The sequence below is a fragment of the Marmota monax genome, unplaced genomic scaffold, assembly GCF_021218885.2.
Source record: "Marmota monax isolate L192 unplaced genomic scaffold, Marmota_monax_Labrador192_F-V1.1 WCK01_AAM20220418_F8-fsc00086, whole genome shotgun sequence".
In the NCBI taxonomy this organism is placed as follows: domain Eukaryota; kingdom Metazoa; phylum Chordata; class Mammalia; order Rodentia; family Sciuridae; genus Marmota; species Marmota monax.
The window spans coordinates 7,033,903-7,054,632 of NW_026693086.1; the positions used below are offsets into that span (position 1 = coordinate 7,033,903).

Sequence of the window (20,730 nt, forward strand, 5' to 3'; positions counted from 1 at the left end):
TAGGAGGGAAAAGGAAGTGGGAAGTACTGGGGACTGCATTAGAACAAATTATATTCCATGCTTTTATTATTATGTCAAAATGAATCCTAATGTTGTGTATAATTAAAAAGAATAAAAACAAAACGAATACGAAATGAAGGTTTTGGATTGCAGCGCTAACTCGTCTGAAAGCCCCGAGGCCTTAGGGACTGCGGGGTGGGGGTGGGGGGCAGATGGGCGGGGCGAGGAGGCGGGTCACGTCAATCAGATCCCGCTTGGCGCCGCCTAGAGCTTTTCACTCGGTTTTCTGTGTTTCTTCTTGGGTGGGGAAAGTTTCCGGGCTGAGTCGTCCTTCCCCAGTTCCTGTCACTAGCAGGCTTTCTCGGATCTGTGCACCCCCGATCTCTCTCTCTTTTTTTTCTTTTCCTTTGCAGTTTGGTTTACCCTGAACCAAACCTCAGCTCAGTGCCCCTAGCCATTCTTCCAAAGTGTGGATGTGTGGGGGCCTCAGACTATGCCAGAAAATGCTCGCCTCCAATGGAAAGATGCTGCCAGCACCTCTGAGGTGCCCTAGGCAGGGGCCAATGCCTATCTACTGTACCCCTCAGAAAAATCTCAGTCTGTTAACTGGGACCTGGTGCTCACTCATTGGGACCGTAGTCAACATCCTCTTCTTTGGACTAGTGTGCATGAGTGGAAGAAAATGATGGAGAAACTATATGAAAAAAGTTTTTGGAGTTACACTGTTGCTGTGTGCAGAGTAGCTGAAAGGAATAGTTGGAAGCTACTTTGGTTCAATTCGCAAAGATGCTCTTAAATTTAGAACTATCTAACCTTGGGAACTATTTAGATGACCATTCCTCAAGTGTTCAGAGAAAGATGACCAATTAACAGGCATGTGGTAAGAAATACTTTTTAAAAAATTATTATTTGAAAATATTTTGTTTGGGAATGAAATTTTATATTTTATATTTCTTATAGTGACATATAGTGACATAAGTATAATGGTTTGGTACAAAAGATTCTTACAGCGGGTGGGAAATTCAACATCTAAACTCTATTTCAACAGTTTGTAAGCTGTGTGAATTGGAGAAATTGCAAAAAAGTTTCTTTTTTGACAGAAAACCTTTTGATGACTCTGCGTATTCTAGCATTCATATTATTTTTGTGTCTATTTAGAAGCCTATTTAGAAGTAAAATTTGGAATATTTTGACTTTTCAGAAATGGTGGTATGAATCATCAGGATCTGATGATCCATGAAAATAAAAATAAAGTTACTGAAGCAGTGAATACCCCCAATCCATTATTATTTCTGAAAAATTAACCAGAAATAGCAAAAAGAATAATGCTTATTTTGTTTGACAGCAGTGCCTGAATCAATTCTAGAAATAAGATTGTAAATAATAGGTGAATTAATACAGCCATAACTCTTCTTTATTCTTATTTTGATGTTGACTCTCACTTTAGGGCTGACCCTGAACTTGAACTCACTTTTAACCTCACCTTCAACTCTCACACCCTGTGTCCTACCTGATCTTAACCCTGAACAGGATAGACACCTTACCCTCAATGAACCTGAACATCACAGATGTTATTTTCACCCTCACACTGCTCCTCATGCTGAACTAGACCCTAACTTTAATCCTGACTGTGATCCTGACACCTACCTGAATATTACCTTGACCTTTATCTCTGACCTTCATTATGTCCATGAGCATGACCCAGAACCTCACCCTAACAAGGACACTGCAAATGACTCATCTTGATTCCAGAACTTGACCTTGATCATGAATCTTATGCTCAACATAGCAACACTATGAACCTGAACATCAGCCTCATTCACCTTGTTGGTGATTTGAACTTTATCATGAACCTGACCTACACCCTGATACTTCCCTGACTCTCCCTCTCACCCAGTTACTGTTACGATTTGGATATAAGGTGTCCCCTGAAAAGCTCATATGTTAGGAAATGTAGGAATGTCTGTAATATCATCAACCACTTGTCGATTAATAATTTAAATGAGTTACTGGGGTTGTAATTGTAGGTCAGTGGGGTGTGGCTGGAGGAAGTAGGCCACTGGGGACATAGCCTTGGGGATTATATTTTGTCCCTGATTTCTCTCTCTCTCTCTCTCTGCTTCCTGGCTGCTATGAGCTGGAAGCTTTCCTCTGCCACTTCCTTCCAGCCAAACATGGATGGAGACCTCTTAAACTGCAAGTCCAAATACACTTTTCCTCCTCTAAGTTGTTCTTGTTTTGGTCACAGTGACAAAAAGCTGATGAACACACTTACCTTTCACTCAGGCCCTCAACTTGACCCTGATACCAACTCATATGCTCACTCACTTTCATGGATGTCCCTTACACTGAACATAATTCTAACTTTGACTTTAACACTGACCCTTCCAAAGAAAATCCACCAGACTCTGACCCTGGCTGTGACCCTTATCCTGGTTCTTACCCTTCTCCTTATTCTGACCTTAACTGACACTAACTCTGTTTTTTATACTCTTGTACCTCACTATGTTACAATCCTGATCCCAATCTGACCTTAACTCTGACCATCACCCTGACCACAAACTCTGACTCTGACCACAAAGCTCATTTTAACCTTGATTCTAATTCTTCTTCTCACCCTGACCTTGGAAACTGTATCATACTGATTCTGACACTGAACACTATTATTTTAAAAAACTTATTTTTTATAACAAAAATTTAAAAGTATCATATACAAAATGTTTTGAAATATGTATACATTATGGAATGGATAAATGAAGCTAACTACCATATGTATTACCTCACACATAATTTTTTTGTGGTATGAATATTTAAAATCTACTCTCAGCAATTTCCAGAGTACACTACATAGTTGTTAACTATAGTCATTATGATGCATATCATAAATCTCTTGAACATATTCCTTTGGTCTAACTGGGATTTTATGTCCTTTGACCTACATCTCACCAATAACCACCCTCTCTCACCCAGATTATGGTAACTAGCAATTTACTCTCTGCTTCTGTGAGTTTGAATTTTTTAGATTCCATGTATTAGTGGGATCATTTAGCATGCATCTTTCAGGAATGGGCTTATTTCACATAACATAATGTCTTCCTGGTTCATTCACATTGTCCCCAAAGGCAAGATTTCCTTTTTTTTTTTAAAGGCTAAATAGTATTCTACTCTGTATCAGAACCACATTTCCTTATCCATTCAACCATTGATAGACAATTAAATTGATTTCATATGTTGACTATTGTGAATAATGCTGAAACGAACATGGGAATTCAGATATCTCTTCAGCATACCGATTTCATATTCTTTGGGTATATAGCCAGTAGTGGGATAGCTGGATCCTTTGTAGTTTGTTCAGTTTTTTTCCCCCATCCAATTTAGAGTTTATTTCTTGTTATCCTTCTTATCATGTAGTTTACTTTCCCAAGATTTTTTTTCTTTGCTGCCCTGGTTCACATTATAAATTAGTCAACAAATATAGAATTGTGCTAGAAACAATATTTATAAAAGTTCATATGCTTGCTTACATACAAAATTATCCATAGAAATGGTTTTCTGTACACAGAGTAAAAGAGTAGGTAATCTCTTTTGTTGTCTTTCTGCATAATGGTTAAAAAGTAATGGTGGCATGATCTTTACCTCAATAAGCTAATATTTTTTTCTACTTGCTCTATTTCAAAATAACAATTTTTTTTAAAATATTGTATCTTAAAGAATACTCAGGAAAAAGCTTTTTTAAAAAAATAATGTGCATGTAGTCCTGTTTCTAGAAAATTCCAAACCCTGACTAAAACTCAAAAACATGACAGAAAGGCAACTCATTAATGGAACACTGTTCCCATGAATCCAACAACCATTCATTTTTGATTAGTACTTTTTAAATAATTTGCTATTCAACAAATAATGACCAAGTGTTTGCCATGTTATGTATCAGGTCTCTGCTGGGTGTAAGAGTGAGTGTAAGAGTTATGCAAGGGAAGTGAAAGGGATACATAAAATCATTAGTTTTAAAGATTTTGACCATAAATGGTTTATCATATTAAAAACTATGAAATTCCACTTTAAAACTATTTTTTAATAAAATTCTAACAATACTTTGTTAGGCAATGAAATACCCAGGACAGGAGCTAAGAGGGCCAGGCTGCCAGGCTGCCATCATCAATTGGTTCAGCAGTCACCCCAGACCTTGGATTTGGGCAGGGAGAGTGAGGCAGAGCTGGTGGGGTCCCACTTTCTTCTGGGGGGAGCATTGCCAGGGACTTCCATTTCAACCAGAATCTCTGGTCAAGTGAGATCCAGCTCCTGCTATGCCTATTTACTTATGTCTGCCCATGATGCAATTTGTTTTAACAGCCAGGATACATGTTACCAGCACCAGCTCTGGAACCAGGCCCAGCTCCACCATGCCTTCTTTGGGACCTTGGGCAAATCACCTCTCATCTTAAAAGCCCACATCCCTTGCATTGAAAGCAAGGCTCTGCTGCCACTCCTGTGAGGTGAGGATTCTGTGGGCTAATGACTGTTGAGTCTAGAACAATGTTTGCTACCTAGGACTGTCTGCACAGTGAGCTGGGCACAGCTCAAGGATTTGTAGTGCTTCCTGGCACACTGATAGAAACTTTAACTGGAGGCCAAGGACACAAAGTTGGAGATTTCCTATAAAAAGCCAAATTACCTGGCTTTTCTAGAAAAACCAGAAAGCTGCTGGACCGGAGATAGCCAGCTGCTCAGGGAGCATTTGGCTGGTGGGTCCAGCCACCACCTCCAGGTACCAGCTGCTGACCTTTACCACCTAGCCACTTCAGGGCTTGTTCCAGCTGTCTGAGCACTTTTGAGCCCACCCCCTGGCATAGAGCGACAAGCCCACAGACCTGTCCCTGCCCTCACAGAGCTCTAAGGCTACCTGCCTTGGAATGCAGGTGGACTTCTCCCCAAAGGCCCATCTCTAGAAGATGTGTAAAGCTTGCTGGGGTCTAGGAGTTCCCTGTCACCTGGTTCCTCCCCGGTAGTAACTGGATCGTCCGGGAGCTCAAAGAAATGCAGAACCTCAGCCCCACCCCATACCCGGGACTGGGAATCCGCACAACCCCGAACTCAGGTGTGCTGTGGAAGTCTGAGAAGCAAGGTCCTACACCTCAGAGCCCTCCCGCGGGTAGACAAGGTTCTTGACCATGCCAAGGTTTTAGAAGGGGCTACTGAAGGGCTGCACTGGCCCTTGCCGGTGCTGGCCAGGAAGGGGCTGTAGTAGAAAGATCGCTGGCTGCTGCGGCTGCTGGTGCTCAGAGATAAGGTTTCTGCCCAGGCCTCGGAGATGGAGGGGGCAGGGAAGGCGCTGCTGGAGGGCAGCTGAGGGCCCTGGACCCCCAGGTGGAGGCTGTGGGGCCAGCATGCTGGATGCTCCCGCCGCAGTCCACGCTTAGGGTGCTAAAGAAGGAGCTGAGGCAGGGGGCGGAGGCCAGCACCGGGCCACCCGGAGGGGACACTGGGCTCTTAGTGCCCTCAGGCTCAAGCGACTGCGCTGGCAGAAGCATAGAGGAAGGGCTGTCTCCCTCCGATGTGCAACCCACTGTGGTTCCCAGTCCCGAGGACAGCCCTTCTTCTGACTTGGAAGTCCCTGCAACCACCGCAGAGTTGCCGCTGGCCTTGAAGCGCCGCTTTCGCTTCGTTTCTGTTGTCAAACATCTTCTCGCAGTTTGGATCCAGAGTTAGTAGTCACCTTTCCCTGGTCGTCCTCATCGCGGGGCACCATCTTTTTTTTTTTTTTTAAATTTTTTATTGTGGGTTGTTCAAAACATTACAAATTTCTTGACATATCATATTCCACACTTTGATTCAAGTGGGTTATGAACTCCCACCTTCACCCCATACACAGATTGCAGAATCACATCAGTTACACATCCATTGATTTACAAATTGCCATACTAGTGTCTGTTGTGCTCCGCTGCCTTTCCCATCCTCCCCCCTCCCCCCTCCCCACCTCTCCCCTCCCCTCCCCTCCTGTCTCTCTACCTCCTCCACTGTATAACCCTGAGGGTCTCCTTCCATTACCATGCAATTTCCCTTCTCTCTCCCTTTCCCTCCCACCTCTCATCCCTGTTAAATGTTAATCTTCTTCTCCTGCTCTTCGTCCCTACTCTGTTCTTAGTTACTCTCTTTATATCAAAGAAGACATTTGGCATTTGTTTTTTTAGGGATTGGCTAGCTTCACTTAGCATAATCTGCTCTAATGCCATCCATTTCCCTGTAAATTCTATGATTTTGTCATTTTTTAATGCAGAGTAATACTCCATTGTGTATAAATGCCACATTTTTTTTATCCATTCGTCTATTGAAGGGCATCTAGGTTGGTTCCACAGTCTTGCTATTGTGAACTGTGCTGCTATGAACATCGATGTAGCAGTGTCCCTGTAGCATGCTCTTTTTAGGTCTTTAGGGAATAGACCAAGAAGGGGAATAGCTGGGTCAAATGGTGGCTCCATTCCCAGCTTTCCAAGAAATCTCCATACTGCTTTCCAAGTTGGCTGCACCAATCTGCAGTCCCACCAGCAATGTACAAGTGTACCCTTTTCGCGGGGCACCATCTTAAAGCATCTTAAAGCAGTTGAGCGACAGGTTGTGGCGAATGAAGTTCTGCCGGCCAGCCTCGATGCGTTGGTATGGCCGTGGCGCGCTCTGGAGGGCCATGGCGACGATCGTTGAGTAGGGTGACCGCACGCCTGCGCTAAGGGACGCTTTGGGCGGCGACTGCAAGTAGGGTCTGGCCGCTGCCCCAGGCGGCTGCCCCGGAGGCGGGCAGCAAAAGTCGGGCCAGTAGAGCCACCAGTAGGTGTTGGCGGCAGCGGTCGGCAGCGCGTAGGGAGCCCTGGCAGCCCCGGGCGTGTCCCGGGCGGCGGTGGTGGGGGCAGGTGGCCTGCGAGTACACACCGAAGTTGTCGCCGCAGTAGAGGTCCATGTCGGCGGCCGGGGACTGGCGAGCGCGTCTCAGGTGAGAGCATCCGTCTGCAGGTCACCTTGCGGCCCGCCTCCACCAGTCCCGCTCCCGGGCTGGGTCCGGCAGGTGCCTGATTTTAGGTTTTTTTTTTTTTGTTGTTGTTTTTTTTAACTTTTATTTATATGTATTCAGGTAATGCAATTGTACAACGAAGTTCTTAGCATTATGAAATCCAATGTTTTGAAATATTTTCCCTCGGCAATTCTCTTTATTATAATTTTTATAATCTTGAAGAGATTCTCTTATCAGAAGGTTTTCATGCATTCAGGTATTTTGCATGATGTCTAATGTGATCAGCAATAAAGGTTGCAATGAAGTAGTAGCAATGATCATAACCCTCCTGTAATCTAAAAACAACATGGATTTTCTTTTCCGAAGAGGCAGAAATGAAATGTTCAGGAAGTAGCTGTCCATCTAGCAAAAATTGGTCATCTTTCCCTTGATCAATTAGTATGTCAAGCTGAGAATCTGGATAGGACTTTACAAGATACGTTGCATCATATGCCTTCCATTTATTTTCATCTGTTCCCAAATATCTGCTAAAGGCTTTTTTGCCCCAAGGACAATGCACTGGATTGCAAATTGGTGCAAATGCTGACACAGATTTATATTTTCCAGGACTTTTCAAAGCACAAATCAGAGCTCCATGACCTCCCATAGAGTGGCCAAAAATAGACATCTTTTGGGGGTCCACTGGAAAATTGGCATTTATGAGTTGTGGAAGCTCCTCCGTTACGTAAGAGTACATTCTGTAGTTAGTCTTCCAAGGATCTTCAGTGGCATTCACATAAAACCCAGCACCAGTGCCAAAGTCCCAGCTCTCATCTTCCCCTTTAATATTGCAGCCACGAGGGCTGGTGTCTGGAGCAATGACAACAAGGCCATGTTCTGAGGCAGCTTGATGATACCAGATTTTGATATAAAATTCTGTTCTGTGCAAGTTAAACCAGACAACCAATACAGTGCAGGGCACTTTCCACTTTCTGCCTTTGGTGGTAAGTAGATAGCAAATTTCATTTTGCACTTCAGCTCAACACTGTCATGTTCAAATACTTTCTGCAATCCTCCAAAGCACTTGTTGCTGGAAATCTGTTTCAATGCCATTCTTTTCCTGTCCAATTGCTACTTGCTTTTTAGTCTGTAATGAAGGGCAGATGATCCTACGGCGGTGGCAAGAGTGCGGTGGGGACGCAAGACGCGGCAGGGAGGGGAGGGCGGGGCCTCAACATGGCCGCCGGGGACCCGCCCGGCCTGCCCCTGCCCACCCTGATTTTAGTTTTATGAGGAACTTCTTTAACGTTTTCCATAACATCTATAGTAATTTACATTACTGCCAACAGTGTTCAGTTATTCTCTTTTCTTCACGTCTTTGTTGACCCTTGTTATCTCGCATCTGATTATAGCCATTCCAACTGGTGTGAAGTGACATCTCACTGTGGTTTAGCTTCAAATTTCCCTTGTGATTAGTTGTGTTGAGAATTTTTATATACTTATTGGCCATTTGTATATCTTTTTAAGAGAAATGACCATTATGATTTGCCTATTTTTAAATTGGGTTGTTTGTTTTCTTGTTATTAAGATGTGTGAGTTACTTATATATTTTGGATATTAACCCTTAGCTGATGTATTATGCTAGGCAAATTCTTCCAATTTTAGTTTGATGTAGTCCTGCTTCTGCTTTTGTTGCCTGGCCTTTTGGAGTCATATCCAAAACCTCATTGCTTAGATCAGTATCAAGGAGCTTTCCTCTCTATATTTTCTCCCAGAGTTTTACAGCTTACATTGAAGTCTTTAATTAATTTTGAGTCGATTTCTTTCTTTCTTTCTTTCTTTCTTTTTTGTACTGGGGATTCAACCCAAGGGTGCTTAACCATTGAGCAACATGCCAAGCCCTTTTAATTTTTATTTTGAGGTAGGCCCTTGCTAATCTGCTGACACTGGCTTTGAACTTGTGGTCCTCCTGCCTCAGCCTTTTGATTTGCTTGGATTATAGGAGTGAGCCACCATACCTGACTTGAGTTGATTTTTATATATGGTGTGAGATAAGGATCCAATTTCATTCTTCTGTCTGTAGATATCTAGTTTTCCCAGTGCCATTTATTATAGAGACTGTGCTTTCCATATTGTGTTTTCTTGGCCTCTTTGTTGAAGATAACTTGATAGCACATATGTAGGTTTATTTCTAGGATCTCTACTATGTTGCAGTGTTCTCTATGTCTGTCTTATGCCAGTGCCCTACTGTTTTGATTACTATAACTTTGTAGTATATTTTGAAATCAGGAAGTATTATTATGCCTCCAGATTTGTTTTTCATTCTGGAGGTTGCTTTGGCTATTTAGGTCTTTGGCAGTTTCACATGAATTTTAGGATTGCTTTTGCTGTTATTTTTTTCTGAAAAAAAAAAAAAAGAAAAAGCCTGTTATGATTTGGATCTGGAATGTGCCCCCAAAGCTCACGTATTGAAGACTTGGTCCCCAATGCAGCAATGTCCAGAGGTGGGCTTTTGAGAAGTAATTGTATCTTGAGGACTATAACCTCATCAGTGGATTGATCCATTTGGTGGATTAATAATTTGAAAGAATTCCTGGGAGAAGGTGGAAACTGTAGGCAGGTGGGCATGGCTGGAGGAAATATGTCACTGGGGGTGATATCTTATTCCTAGCCCCTTCATCTTCCTCTCTTTCTCTTTCTGTCTGCTTCCCAGCTGATGTGAGCTAAGTGGCCTTCCTCTGCCATGCATTTCTACCATGTTTTTGCTTTGCAGCCAGCCAACCATGGAATGAAACCTCTGAAACCCTGAGCCAAAAATGAACTTTTCCTTTTTTAAGTGGTTAATGTCAAGTTTTTTGGTCACAATGATGAAAAGCTAACTAACACAATGCCCTTGAAATTTTTCATAGTGATTGCATTAAAGCTGTCAATCACTTTGGGTAGAGTATAATATGTTTTTTTTTTTCTATAATGAGATACCCAAAGTAAGCTACTTTATAAGGAAAAAGAACCCAGTTTTTTTTGGCTTAAGTTCTGGAGGTGCATCATCTGTGTGTCTCATCTGATGATGGCAGAACCCTAAATTAGCACAGGGTATCTCATGACAAAGAAGAGGGATCATGTTTGTATATTATATCTGCTTCATCTACCTCTCTTCTTATAAAGGCTCTTAGCACACATCCCAATGACCTTATCTAATCTAATAACTTCCTAACGACATCATCTCCAAATACCATAGTCATATTACTTTCTTTTTTAAATTAATATCATTAATTTAAGCTTTTAATGCAAGAATTTTTTATTTGTTCTTTTTAGATATACATGAATGTATAGTGTGTTTTGACATATTATACATAGATAGACTATAACTTACTCTAATTAGGATCCCATTTGTGGTTGTGCATGATGTGGAGTTTCACTGGTTGTGTATTCGTATATGAGCATAGGAAAGTTATGTCTCATAATTCATTCTACTGTCTTTCCTAATCCCATCTCTGTCCCTTCTCTTCATTTCCCTTTATCTAATCCAATGAACTTCTATTCTTCTCTCCCCACTTATGTGCGAGCATGTCTATGTCAGAGAAAACATTCAGCCTTTGATTTTTTTGAGACTGACTTATTTCATTTAGCATGATCATCTCCAGTTCCATCCATTTACCAGCAAATACCATTATTTCATTCTTCTTATGGCTGAGTAATATTCCATTGTGTATATATACCACATTTTCTTATTCATTCAGTCAGATTACTTTCTACATGTCTCAGATGATCTTCTCTAGCTCATCAGATTTCAACACATGAAATCTTAAGGGAACTCAAATCATGTCTAAACCATAAAATTCTACCTCTGACTCCCAAGGTTTCAGGTACTTCTTAAAATAAAGAATACAATAATTTGCCTCCACAGTAATCACAGACTATTAACTATTAATGCTCACCTCACTGAATATTAATTAAAAAGCTGAAGTCTCATCTGAGACTTAAGACAAATACCTTAGTTTTGAGAATGTAAAATCAAAACAAGTTTTTGCTTTCAAATTACAGTAGTGTGACATGCACAGTGTAAACATTCTCTATCCAAAAGGGAGAAATAGGCTAGTGGAAAGGAGTAATTTGGAGAAGCAAGGTGGCTGAATACAGGCACGTAGCGCACACCTCTCCTCCACAAATAAGAACCAAAGCGTCATGTATATAGCATAATGAGATAAGTGATCATTGGAGAAAACTGGAAATCAACAGGAGGAAAATGGGAACCTTGTAAGATCCAGAGTCCTGGGACAATAGCAAGAGAAATAAAATTTCCTAGAACTTGCTGCCCCGCCTGGCTCCATAACTGGGAGAGGGGAATTCTCCCCTTCGCAGGGGTATGAATGATAGAGAGCCAGATATGGTGGCCCACACCTGTAATCCAGTCAACTTGGGAGGCTGAGGCAGGAGAATCACAACTTAGCAAGCCTTAGCAACTTAGCGAAACCCTGTCTCTAAATAAAAAATCAAGCCAGGTGTGGTGGCACATGCCATAATTCCAGCCGCTTGGGAGGATGAGGCAGGAGGATTGTGAGTTCAAAGCCAGTCTCAGCAAAAGCAAGGTACTAAGCAACTCAATGAGACCCTGTCTCTAAATAAAATATAAAATAGGGCTGGGGATGTGGGTCAGTGGTTGAGTGCCCCTGAGTTCAATTCCTGGTACTCCCACTCCTCCTCCCCCCAAAATAAAAAATCAAAAGGGCTGCGGATGTGGCTCAATGGTTAAGTGCCCCTGGGTTCAATTCCTGGTACCACAGAACAAAACAAAACAAAAACAAAAAATGAAAGAGATAGGGCTGGGGTTGTGGCTCAGTGGTAGAGCACTTGCCTGGCATGTTCGAGGCACTGGGTTCAATCCTCAGCACCACATAAAAATACATAAATAAAATAAAGGTATTTTGTCCAACTACAACTAAAAAATATTTTTTTTTAAAATGAAAGAGATAGCTCCAACAAAAATTTTCAGCAGAAACACTATCAATCCTAACTATTGGGAAAGTTTCACAACCTTAACTTGATAAGTTACCTGAAATTGATAAAGGAATTCACATAATCTCCCATTAAACCCCCAGGATTTTGTAGCAGAACTAAATTGAGAAATGACTTTTTGTATGAATTTGGATTGCTCTAGGGTTCAGAAGCTCTGGCCCCACTGACATTCTGCTGTACTGGCTTAGTGAGTAACTGCTTCATGAACAAAACTTGGTGTAATGGTTTGTGGGGAGCCACTCTGAATGACAATGCCTTCCAGTCCTGAAGCACTATACTTTGTGGTGACTTGGGTGTTGTCCCAGCTCAGGTAGCAAGGAGGGTCTTCAAGTGTAAGTGTCACCTGCCACCTGCTGGGGTTGAGCTATACTCACCTGTTCCTTTGTAATCCTACTCCTTGCCTTATTTGAATGGCTTCTTCCCAATAAAAGGTTCAGCACGTGCTCCTCTCTCTCTTTCCATGGACTTCTAAGGTCAAAGGAGCCATCACAGGACCCAAAGAAAAAGGTATTTCTCTATCTCTGTGTGACTATTTCATGCAGCCCAGTTCACCTGAAGTGACATTGAGTGTTTATTCATGGAACCCAACAATGGTCAATTTGAATTGTCAACTTGATTTGATTAAGAGAAGCCAATGATTAAGAGGTTTATGGGTTTATCAATGAGGGTGTGTCTAAGAATGATTGGCATGTGGGATAGTCAATTGAAATGGAGACCCTCCCTAGCATGGGCCTCACCACCCAATAGCAGGATGGCTTGGATGGAATAAAAGTTGAAATAACAAGTTGGAAGCAGCAGCAGATGCAAATTCGATTCTTGTTGATAGAGTTCTTGATAGCTGCTGTGATCATCTGAGGATATTAGACTCATGCTTCTTCATTCTTCCAAAGCAGACTCTGCCAGTGATTCTCTAGAAGCCTTTGGTCTTGGACCAAGGTAGCATCAGTGATCCCTCTTGTTCTGAGACTTCAGCCTCTTGGACTGGTTCTTCCAGATCTCCAGTCTGCAGACAGCCATTGGGGACTATCCAGCTACTGACTGTGTAAGCCAACTAATAAATCCCCTTTTTATAATTCTACTACCTGTTGATTTTGTTACTCTAGAGAACACTGACTAATACACTTGGCTTAGTAGAACAACTCTGACACAAACTCAGTGAAAGTACAGCACTGTAGGGGATGAGTGTTGCCACAGGGAGGGGAACAGAGGCTGACACCCTCAAGAATTGGATGCTTGGGGATCCTGCCCTTCAAGACCAGGAGTGTGACTAGAATTGAGGGCAATTACCCACACAAGTCCATTCATTCCTGTTTCCAGCACTGTGCCCAGGTACCTGTCACTTACAAGGCAGGGAATAAACTCTGTGGTTCTGCTGCTGCCCCCACCTGTAGGGGTATTATGGGGCTGTCTTGAGCAATACTGTGGCTATGCCTATTGGCATGTCCCCAGAGTATGTAGCTTAAGAAAGTCTGGAGATAAGCTTTGCCTTGTGCTTTTTACTTGCTTCCATGAGAACACCAGCTGAGAGAAACCTTGCCCAGCTCCAACTATACCTTACTCCTGTTCAACCTCTGGTGTGTACTACTGTTGACCTGCAGAGTCAGTGGGCCTCGGTGATTCTGATATGGTAATCATTGTGTCCAAACTCACTGATTACAGTCAAGGAAGATACAGGGATACTACATTACTGTGTTCAGTTACAAATAAAGTCAACATTACATAACATTGCAATACCCTAAGACACAACTTCAGGAGAAAGCTACTTACTAAGAAGGCCATTCTATAAAAATGGTTGAAATATCCATTGTACCAGAAGCACAAATCTCAACATAGGGATGCAAGAAATATGGAAAAACAAGGTGCTGCCCCCATGCGGACAGCTGAACTTAAGATCGCTCTTGTGAATTTGCAGGGACACCAAATAAAACACAGACACAATTTGCCTTTACATAAGCTTCAGAACAGCTTGCCCACTCTCGGCCTCAGGCTCCTGAAATGGGAGAGCAAGAGAAAATCACGAGAGGCTGGTGAGAGAGAGGGGACACGTTCAGAAGTGAGCTTTTATTGGGGGAACTCTTGTTCTTAGAAAGTTCTATCCAAAAAAGGGCAGAAGGGGCAGGACTACAAGGGATGGGTGAGTGTAACTCAACCTTAGGGGCATACCCACAAGGAAGACCCCTTACTATCCGAGCTAGACCCCACCCAAGCCACAGCAAATGCAGTGGTTGGTCAGAATCTGAGGCATCAGGACTGGAAGGGTGTGGTCATTTATTGTGGCTTCCCACAACAAGGTATCATAGCACCTCTGAAAGATCATAACTCTTTAATAATAGTCCCCAAAATACTGAAGTGAATGAAATGTCTGATAAACAATGTAAAATAATGATTTTAGAAAAGCTCAATGAGATCTAGAGAATATATACAAACAGATGAAATTAGAAGAAAGATAATGAAAGAAATTCAACAAAAAGAGATTTTGGAAAATAACCAAACAGAAATCTTGAAAACAAGAGCTCAATAAGTTAAATAAATTCAGTCAAAGGCCTCAACAATAGACTCGATCAAGCAGCAAAAATGATATAAGTGCTCAAAGCCATATTTTTAGAAACTTGTATTTAGGGAGAAGGAAAAATGGTGGAACAGAGGAAGGGTGTATTTTACAGCTGCTTCATGGCTCAGAATTCATGCAGCAGGAGTACACCTTCTCAGTGAGGTGGATGACAGAGGGGATTCACTGAAATTCAATATCAGACAGTAAAAGAATTGAAGAGACACAGAAATCCAATTGCATTGTACATAGGACAAGAAAAAGTACTTGGAGCCAGGCCAGTGGTGCCAGTGGCTCCAGTTTATCTAAGAGAGGAGGGGTGACACATGCATAAAAGGAGAGAAACACAGTGAAAAAATTTGGTAGTCCTGTGAAACAGAAAAGCAGTCTAATCTTAACTGAATCAGAGGCTGTGTGGTGAGCTGGCATTTGAAAATCTCTGTTTTTCAGTTTCCCAGTGCAGGGCTGAGGTGGAAACCATCCTGAAGTTGCTGAACTGTCACTTTCTGCTGAAGCTGCCCAGGAGATCATAAAGAGTCTTACTAGACAGTCCCAGTAAGCACCAGCAACAGGACCTAGAGTGTCTCTGGTGGGGCCCAACAAAAATGGGCATAGAGGAGATTGTGCCCAAGGAGATTCAGGTTGGAGATATGGAAGGGATTGTGGCTTGCTTTCCCCTTGGGTCTGGCAGCACATGGGACCAGCTGGGGAGAGCCCAGAATTTGGTCAGGTGTGTGCAATTGCATCTGGTATCTGATCCAAAGAAGATCACATTTGTGGATGCTGAGGTGGGTGAGACTTGTGGGGCGTTAGTTATCTCACCCTAGGAGTGGATCTGTGGAGGGTTAGTTGCCTCACCCTGTGGAAGGATTTCTTTGGAAGTCTTAAGATATAGATACCCAGCAGAGATTGCATTTTCCTGGCCCTAGAGTGTGCTGATAAAATCTCTCAGGAGCACATACCACCAGGTAAGGTTATAAAGTTCTGATCAGAGCTAGCTGCCAGCTGCCAGTCTTGGGAACTTCCCACTTAGAACTCTACATTAGTCTCTCCTGGGAGTGCATCAGTCTAATCTGTCTGGACAAAACTGTGATTGTTAGTACTTCCAATTCTATCCTACCTTATACTGGTAAGAAGGGAAGTGGGGTGCTATTACAACCAGCTGTGATTCCAATTACTGCAGATAGCAGATTGATGAGCAGCACAAATAAGACTGTTTTGTTTTTTAAAGATGTCTCTAGGTGAGTTTTATTCTTTGACTCCTCTATCAGAGAAGGGGCATGCTAGTTGCATCTCACCTAAAAGGAATGCTATGGGAATTGTGGGGAGGTTGCAGGCGGAAATATTTGATGGGAGTTGTCAACCCTAGCAAATGAATGTAGCTGGTGTATTGTCTCCATCAATCCTTGAGCACCTGGCCTTGCAGCCTGGGGAATGATCAGAAGAGACTCCTAGGAAGTGCCCGGAGCTTTACTATACCAAGGTTCAGGAGGCATAAACAACAAAGGAAAAGGCTGTTTTATATTTTTACCCATTTTAGGAGCTGTAGATAGTTTTCTTTTCTTTTTTTAAAAAATTACCTAGGGAATGTAAAGCTTATATTCATAGATGAGTCACTGTTGAATGCCTACCCCAAATGGTTTCTTTAATGAGTCATCACTTAACTCAGAATCCTACAATACAAAGGTCAGAGCTCCAGAATTCAAAAAGGAAAACAACTTGCCTGTTGCTCAAGCAATTACCAGAGTTTTAAAAAACAAAATTAAGCAAAAAAGACCTTTTCCCAAATAGGCTCAACTACCTTTGTATGACCCATTCCTAAGAAAGCCACATTCCATTTCAGACAAAACAACTGCTTAGGATAGAGTTAAAACAAAATCCTAAAAAAAAAAAAAAAAAAAAAATCCTTGCCTGTGTGTGCTTACTTTTCCTTTGCTTAATTTCTTTAAATTAACCTATGAAATTCTTATTTGTGCTGCCTTCCTGAAAACTGTACCATGTTTTTACAAAGAAGAAAGAAAATTGCAAAGAGGTGTCTAATTTGGCAGGTAGTATGTTATGACAAGCAGCTGAAGGTCTTCCTCACCCTTTCTTATTGTTGTGGTGCATTTGAAATAAATCACCAGGTCAGTCTTGAAGCAAGACATGGAAGTTTTATTTGTTGGCAGGACAAGGGGCAGCAAGAAAGTCACCTCTGCACCCCTTGACCCCTTGCAGAATGTAGGATATCACTTTTATAGCCCCAAACTATAAGTCACCAGTAAGTCAAAACCATAGTGATGTAGGAAGTGAGTCAGAATGACCCATGTCAGGGTACGGTCCCCTGCCCAAGAAAAATGGGAATTAAAGTGAGAATATCTTACAAATGCATTTCTTAATAATACGTTGTATTAGAATGAAAGAAACATTTTTCAACTACCATGCATTGAGAAACAGTGCGTTTAGCAGAAGATGGCAGAGGTGGGGTTTTCCCATAGGAGAAGAATTCTTATATCAAATGGAGTCTCAAGGTAAAATGGAGTTTTGTCAAGGCACATATAGTTTGGTCCATAACATTATGCAACAAGATGGGTTCATATGTTAATTTTTTTGGTGTCACATGGGGACTGAGTTTGAAATGAAACCTGCACCACACTTCTCATAGAAGTCATAGAGCTTCTCCCCAGTGTAGATTCTCTGATGCACAGTAAGTCTTGACCTTTGCATGAAAGCCTTGCCACATTAGTTACATGTGTAAAATTTTCCCCCATTATGGATTCTCTGATGAATCCATTTGAAGATGGATATGAACTACATGTGAAGATATGAAGTACACATGAAGGCCTTCCCACTCATTACACACACAAGGAAGATCACCACTCTGAAATCTCTGATGGACAATAAGGCAAGAGAGCTGACTGAAGGCTTTCCCATATTCATGGCAGTCATAAGGTTTCTCTGCAGTGTGAATTTCCAGGTGCACAATAAGGTGTGAAAAACAATTGAAGGCTTTCCCACATGCTTTTCACTCATATGGCTTCTCATCAGTATGGCTTTGCTGATGGACAATAAGACTTGCACTAAGGGTGAAGGCTTTACCACAATCAGTACAAACAAAGGACTTCTCCCCAGTGTAGAAGTAGCACTTTTCTGTGATGTGGACTTTCTGGTGCTTGGAGAGTTGTCAGCCCTAACTGAAGGCTTTCTTATATTCACTGCACTTAAAGATTTTTTTCTAAGGAGTGGATATTTTTGGTGTACAATCAGATTTGAGCTGAGTGTGGAAGCTTTCCCTCATTTTGTGCAAACTTATGGTCTCTGTCCAGTGTGGATTCTCTGAGGCACAATAAGGTTTGCACTGTGAATGAAGGCCTTTCCACACTGATGGCTTCTCCCCAGTGTGGCTGTAGTGATTTACTAGCTTTCCCTGACAACCAGGTTGGATGTGTCTCTCTCCTGGAGGGTCAGTCCTCTCCACTCTGGCTGCGGAAGTAAAGGATCTCCCCCTGACACCCAGGTGGGAGGGTCTCCATCCTGGAGAGGCGAGTCCCCTCTACCCTGGCTGCTGTGGTATAGGAGGTCCCCCCTACACCCAGAAGGGAGGGGTCTCCTGCCTCCAGTGGCGAGTCCCCTCTACCCTGATATGGCAGTATATGAACTCCGCTGACAACCAGGAGGAAGGGATCTTCCACCTGTAGGGTCGAGTCCCCACTCCCTTAGCTCTGGCTGTATAGGAGCTCCCCTGACACCCAGAATATGGGGTCCTCCCGACTGGAGAGTTGAGTCCCCTCTACACTGGCTGCGGGGATATAGAAGCTCCCCACGACACACAGGTGGGAGGGGTCTCTCTCCTGGAGCAATGAGTCCCCTCTTCCCTGGCTATAGTGGTATACAAGCTCTCCCAGACACCCAGGTGGGAAGGTTCTAAAGCCTGGAGGGGCAAGTCTTCTCTACCTTGGCTAAGATGGTGTACAAGCACCCCCCTACACACAGGTGGGAGTGGTATACAAGCTCTCCTGACACCTAGGTGGAAGGGGTATGCCGCCTGGACTGGTGAGTCCCCTCTATTTTGCTCTTGCCATATAAGAGCTCCTAGTACACCCAGGTGGGAGGGGTCTTCCGCCTGTAGGGGCGTGTACCCTCTACCATGGCTGTGGCAGTATTGGCGCTCCCTCTGACACCCAGGTGGGAGGGGACTCCCGCCTATAGGAGCGAGTACCCTCTACCCTGGCTGCTGAAGTGATCAAGCTCCCCTGGACACCCAGGTGGGAGGGGTCTCGTGATTGGAGGGGCGAGCCCCTCTACCCTGGCTTAGGAGGTATAAGAGCTCACGTGGGAGGGGTCTCCCGACTGGAAGGGCAAGTCCGCTTTACCCTGGCTGCAGCGTCATAGGAGCTCCCCAGTCACCCAGGTAGGAGGGGTCTCCCGCTTGAAGGGGAAAGTACCCTTTACCATGGCTGCGGTGGTATAAGATCTCCCCCTGACACCCAGGTGGGAGGGGTCTCCTGCCTGGAGGAGCAAGTCCCCACTACTCTGGCTGCAGGGGTATGAAAGCTTCACCCCTCAATCCAGGTGGCAAGGGTCTCTCGCCTGGAGGGGCGAGTCCCCTCTACTCTGGCTGCTGAGGAATAGGAGTTCCCCTGACAACCAGGTGTGAGGAGTCTCCAGCCTGGAGGGTAGAGTCCCCTCTACCCTGCCTGTGGCTGTATAGGTGCTCCCCTGGACACCCAGGTTGAAGAGTCTCATGCCTGGAGGGGCCAGTCCCCTCTACCCTGGCTGAGGCAGTATAAGAGCTCCCCCTGACACCCACGTGGGGGGGGGTCTCCCGCCTGAAGGGGCAAGTCCACTCTACCCTGGCTGTGGCTGTATACAAGCTACCCTGACACACAGGTAGGAGGGGTCTCTCACCTTGCCAGGCATGTCCCTGTATCCTGGCTGCAGCGGTATACAAGCTCCCCACACCCAGGTGAAAGGGGTCTCCCACTTGGAAGGGCGAGGGTCCACTCTACTGGTGCCATATAAGAACTCCCCCCAACCTGCACAAGCCAGGTATCCCCAAACAGTACCCTCTTTTACCCTTCATTGGTCCAGGTCCCTCTCTGAGGATCTACTCACCTGGGGCAGAGGATTGGCATTGGCTGGTCTCTGCACCCTGAATGCTCCCTAGGAGAAACACAGCCCTGCCAGTCACCTGAGTCCCTTCACTGCCTGTACCTTGAGGCCTGGCAGTTAACATGGGACTTGCTCCAACCCAGCCCTGAGCCATCTCCTCCCTTCCCTCCCCCGCCCTCTGGCCTTGCATGCTGCCCCTACCCCAACCCAGCCCTCCCTAACCCTGACCCTTTGTGCTCCAGTCTCCCGGCCTGGGCGCTCTCCTGAGCCCCTGACCATGTTCCTCATGTCCCATGGCATAGCATGGAGTCTCTTGGTGTTGGGTCTGACCTGGGGGCCCCTAACTTGGGCCCCCCAGCGGGCTCACCTAGGTGCCCCTTGCGCTTCCCTCTGTCTCCTGGTCCTCACGCAGCCCCTACCTCCCTTCCTCTTGCGCTTTTTCCTGGCGCTTGCAGGTCTCCTGCTCCTTGGGTCCCTCATCACAATCCGTTGGCTGGGTCCCTTGCCTGGGGGTCTGTCTTGGGTCATGGCTCTAGCCCTACAGTGTACCCACCACGACCCCCCACCGTGCCCTTTCATCGCCCTTCTCCTGGCCCCCTTCATTTGCCAGGCCTCCTTTGCCAGGTCCCTGTCCCTGGATTCTCACCTGGGCCTGGGCACCTTATGGGAAACTGAGTCCTGTCCCTTGCCTGGGCCCCTTGCTCTCTCTGGGCCTTTGGTCCTGCACCTGGAACCTGGACACCAGGCAGTCACGTGGGCCAGGAGCCTGCCTGTCCCCTGCCATATCCCCTGCCATCCCTCCAAAGTCTTGTCCACTGCCCTGAGCCCCCTGTCCAAGCCCTGGCCCTTGGATCTCCATTCCCTGGGCTGCCTCCTCGCTTGAGCCTCTGGGGGTCCTTCTTGCTCCGTGCTTCCCTGGGCTTGGACTGCGGGCCTCTCTGGGGCCAGTACCCTACTCCCCTTGGCTTCCCTGAACCTCAGAATCCTACTGTCACCCGCCTGCCCAGCCCCGCCCCTCCCTGCCCTTTCCTGGCCTGGGCCCTCCTGTTGGTACCTAGCCTGGGCTCCTTTCTGGAGTCCTGGCCTGCACCCCATC

The 20,730-nt window shown here is 44.6% G+C and overlaps 1 protein-coding gene and 1 pseudogene across 1 annotated transcript; both read right to left on the bottom strand.

Moving 5' to 3' along the window:
- Window positions 1-5,125: 5,125 nt before the first annotated feature.
- On the bottom strand, window positions 5,126-6,681 carry LOC124099354 (forkhead box protein I3-like; annotated as a pseudogene).
- Window positions 6,682-7,112: 431 nt separating this feature from the next.
- Window positions 7,113-8,105, bottom strand: LOC124099482 (S-formylglutathione hydrolase-like). The gene is given in 2 exon segments (XM_046454620.2): window positions 7,113-7,897; window positions 7,900-8,105. Coding segments are annotated over 2 exon segments (846 nt in total). The 5' UTR covers window positions 8,093-8,105; the 3' UTR covers window positions 7,113-7,244.
- Between the last annotated feature and the right edge of the window lie 12,625 nt (window positions 8,106-20,730).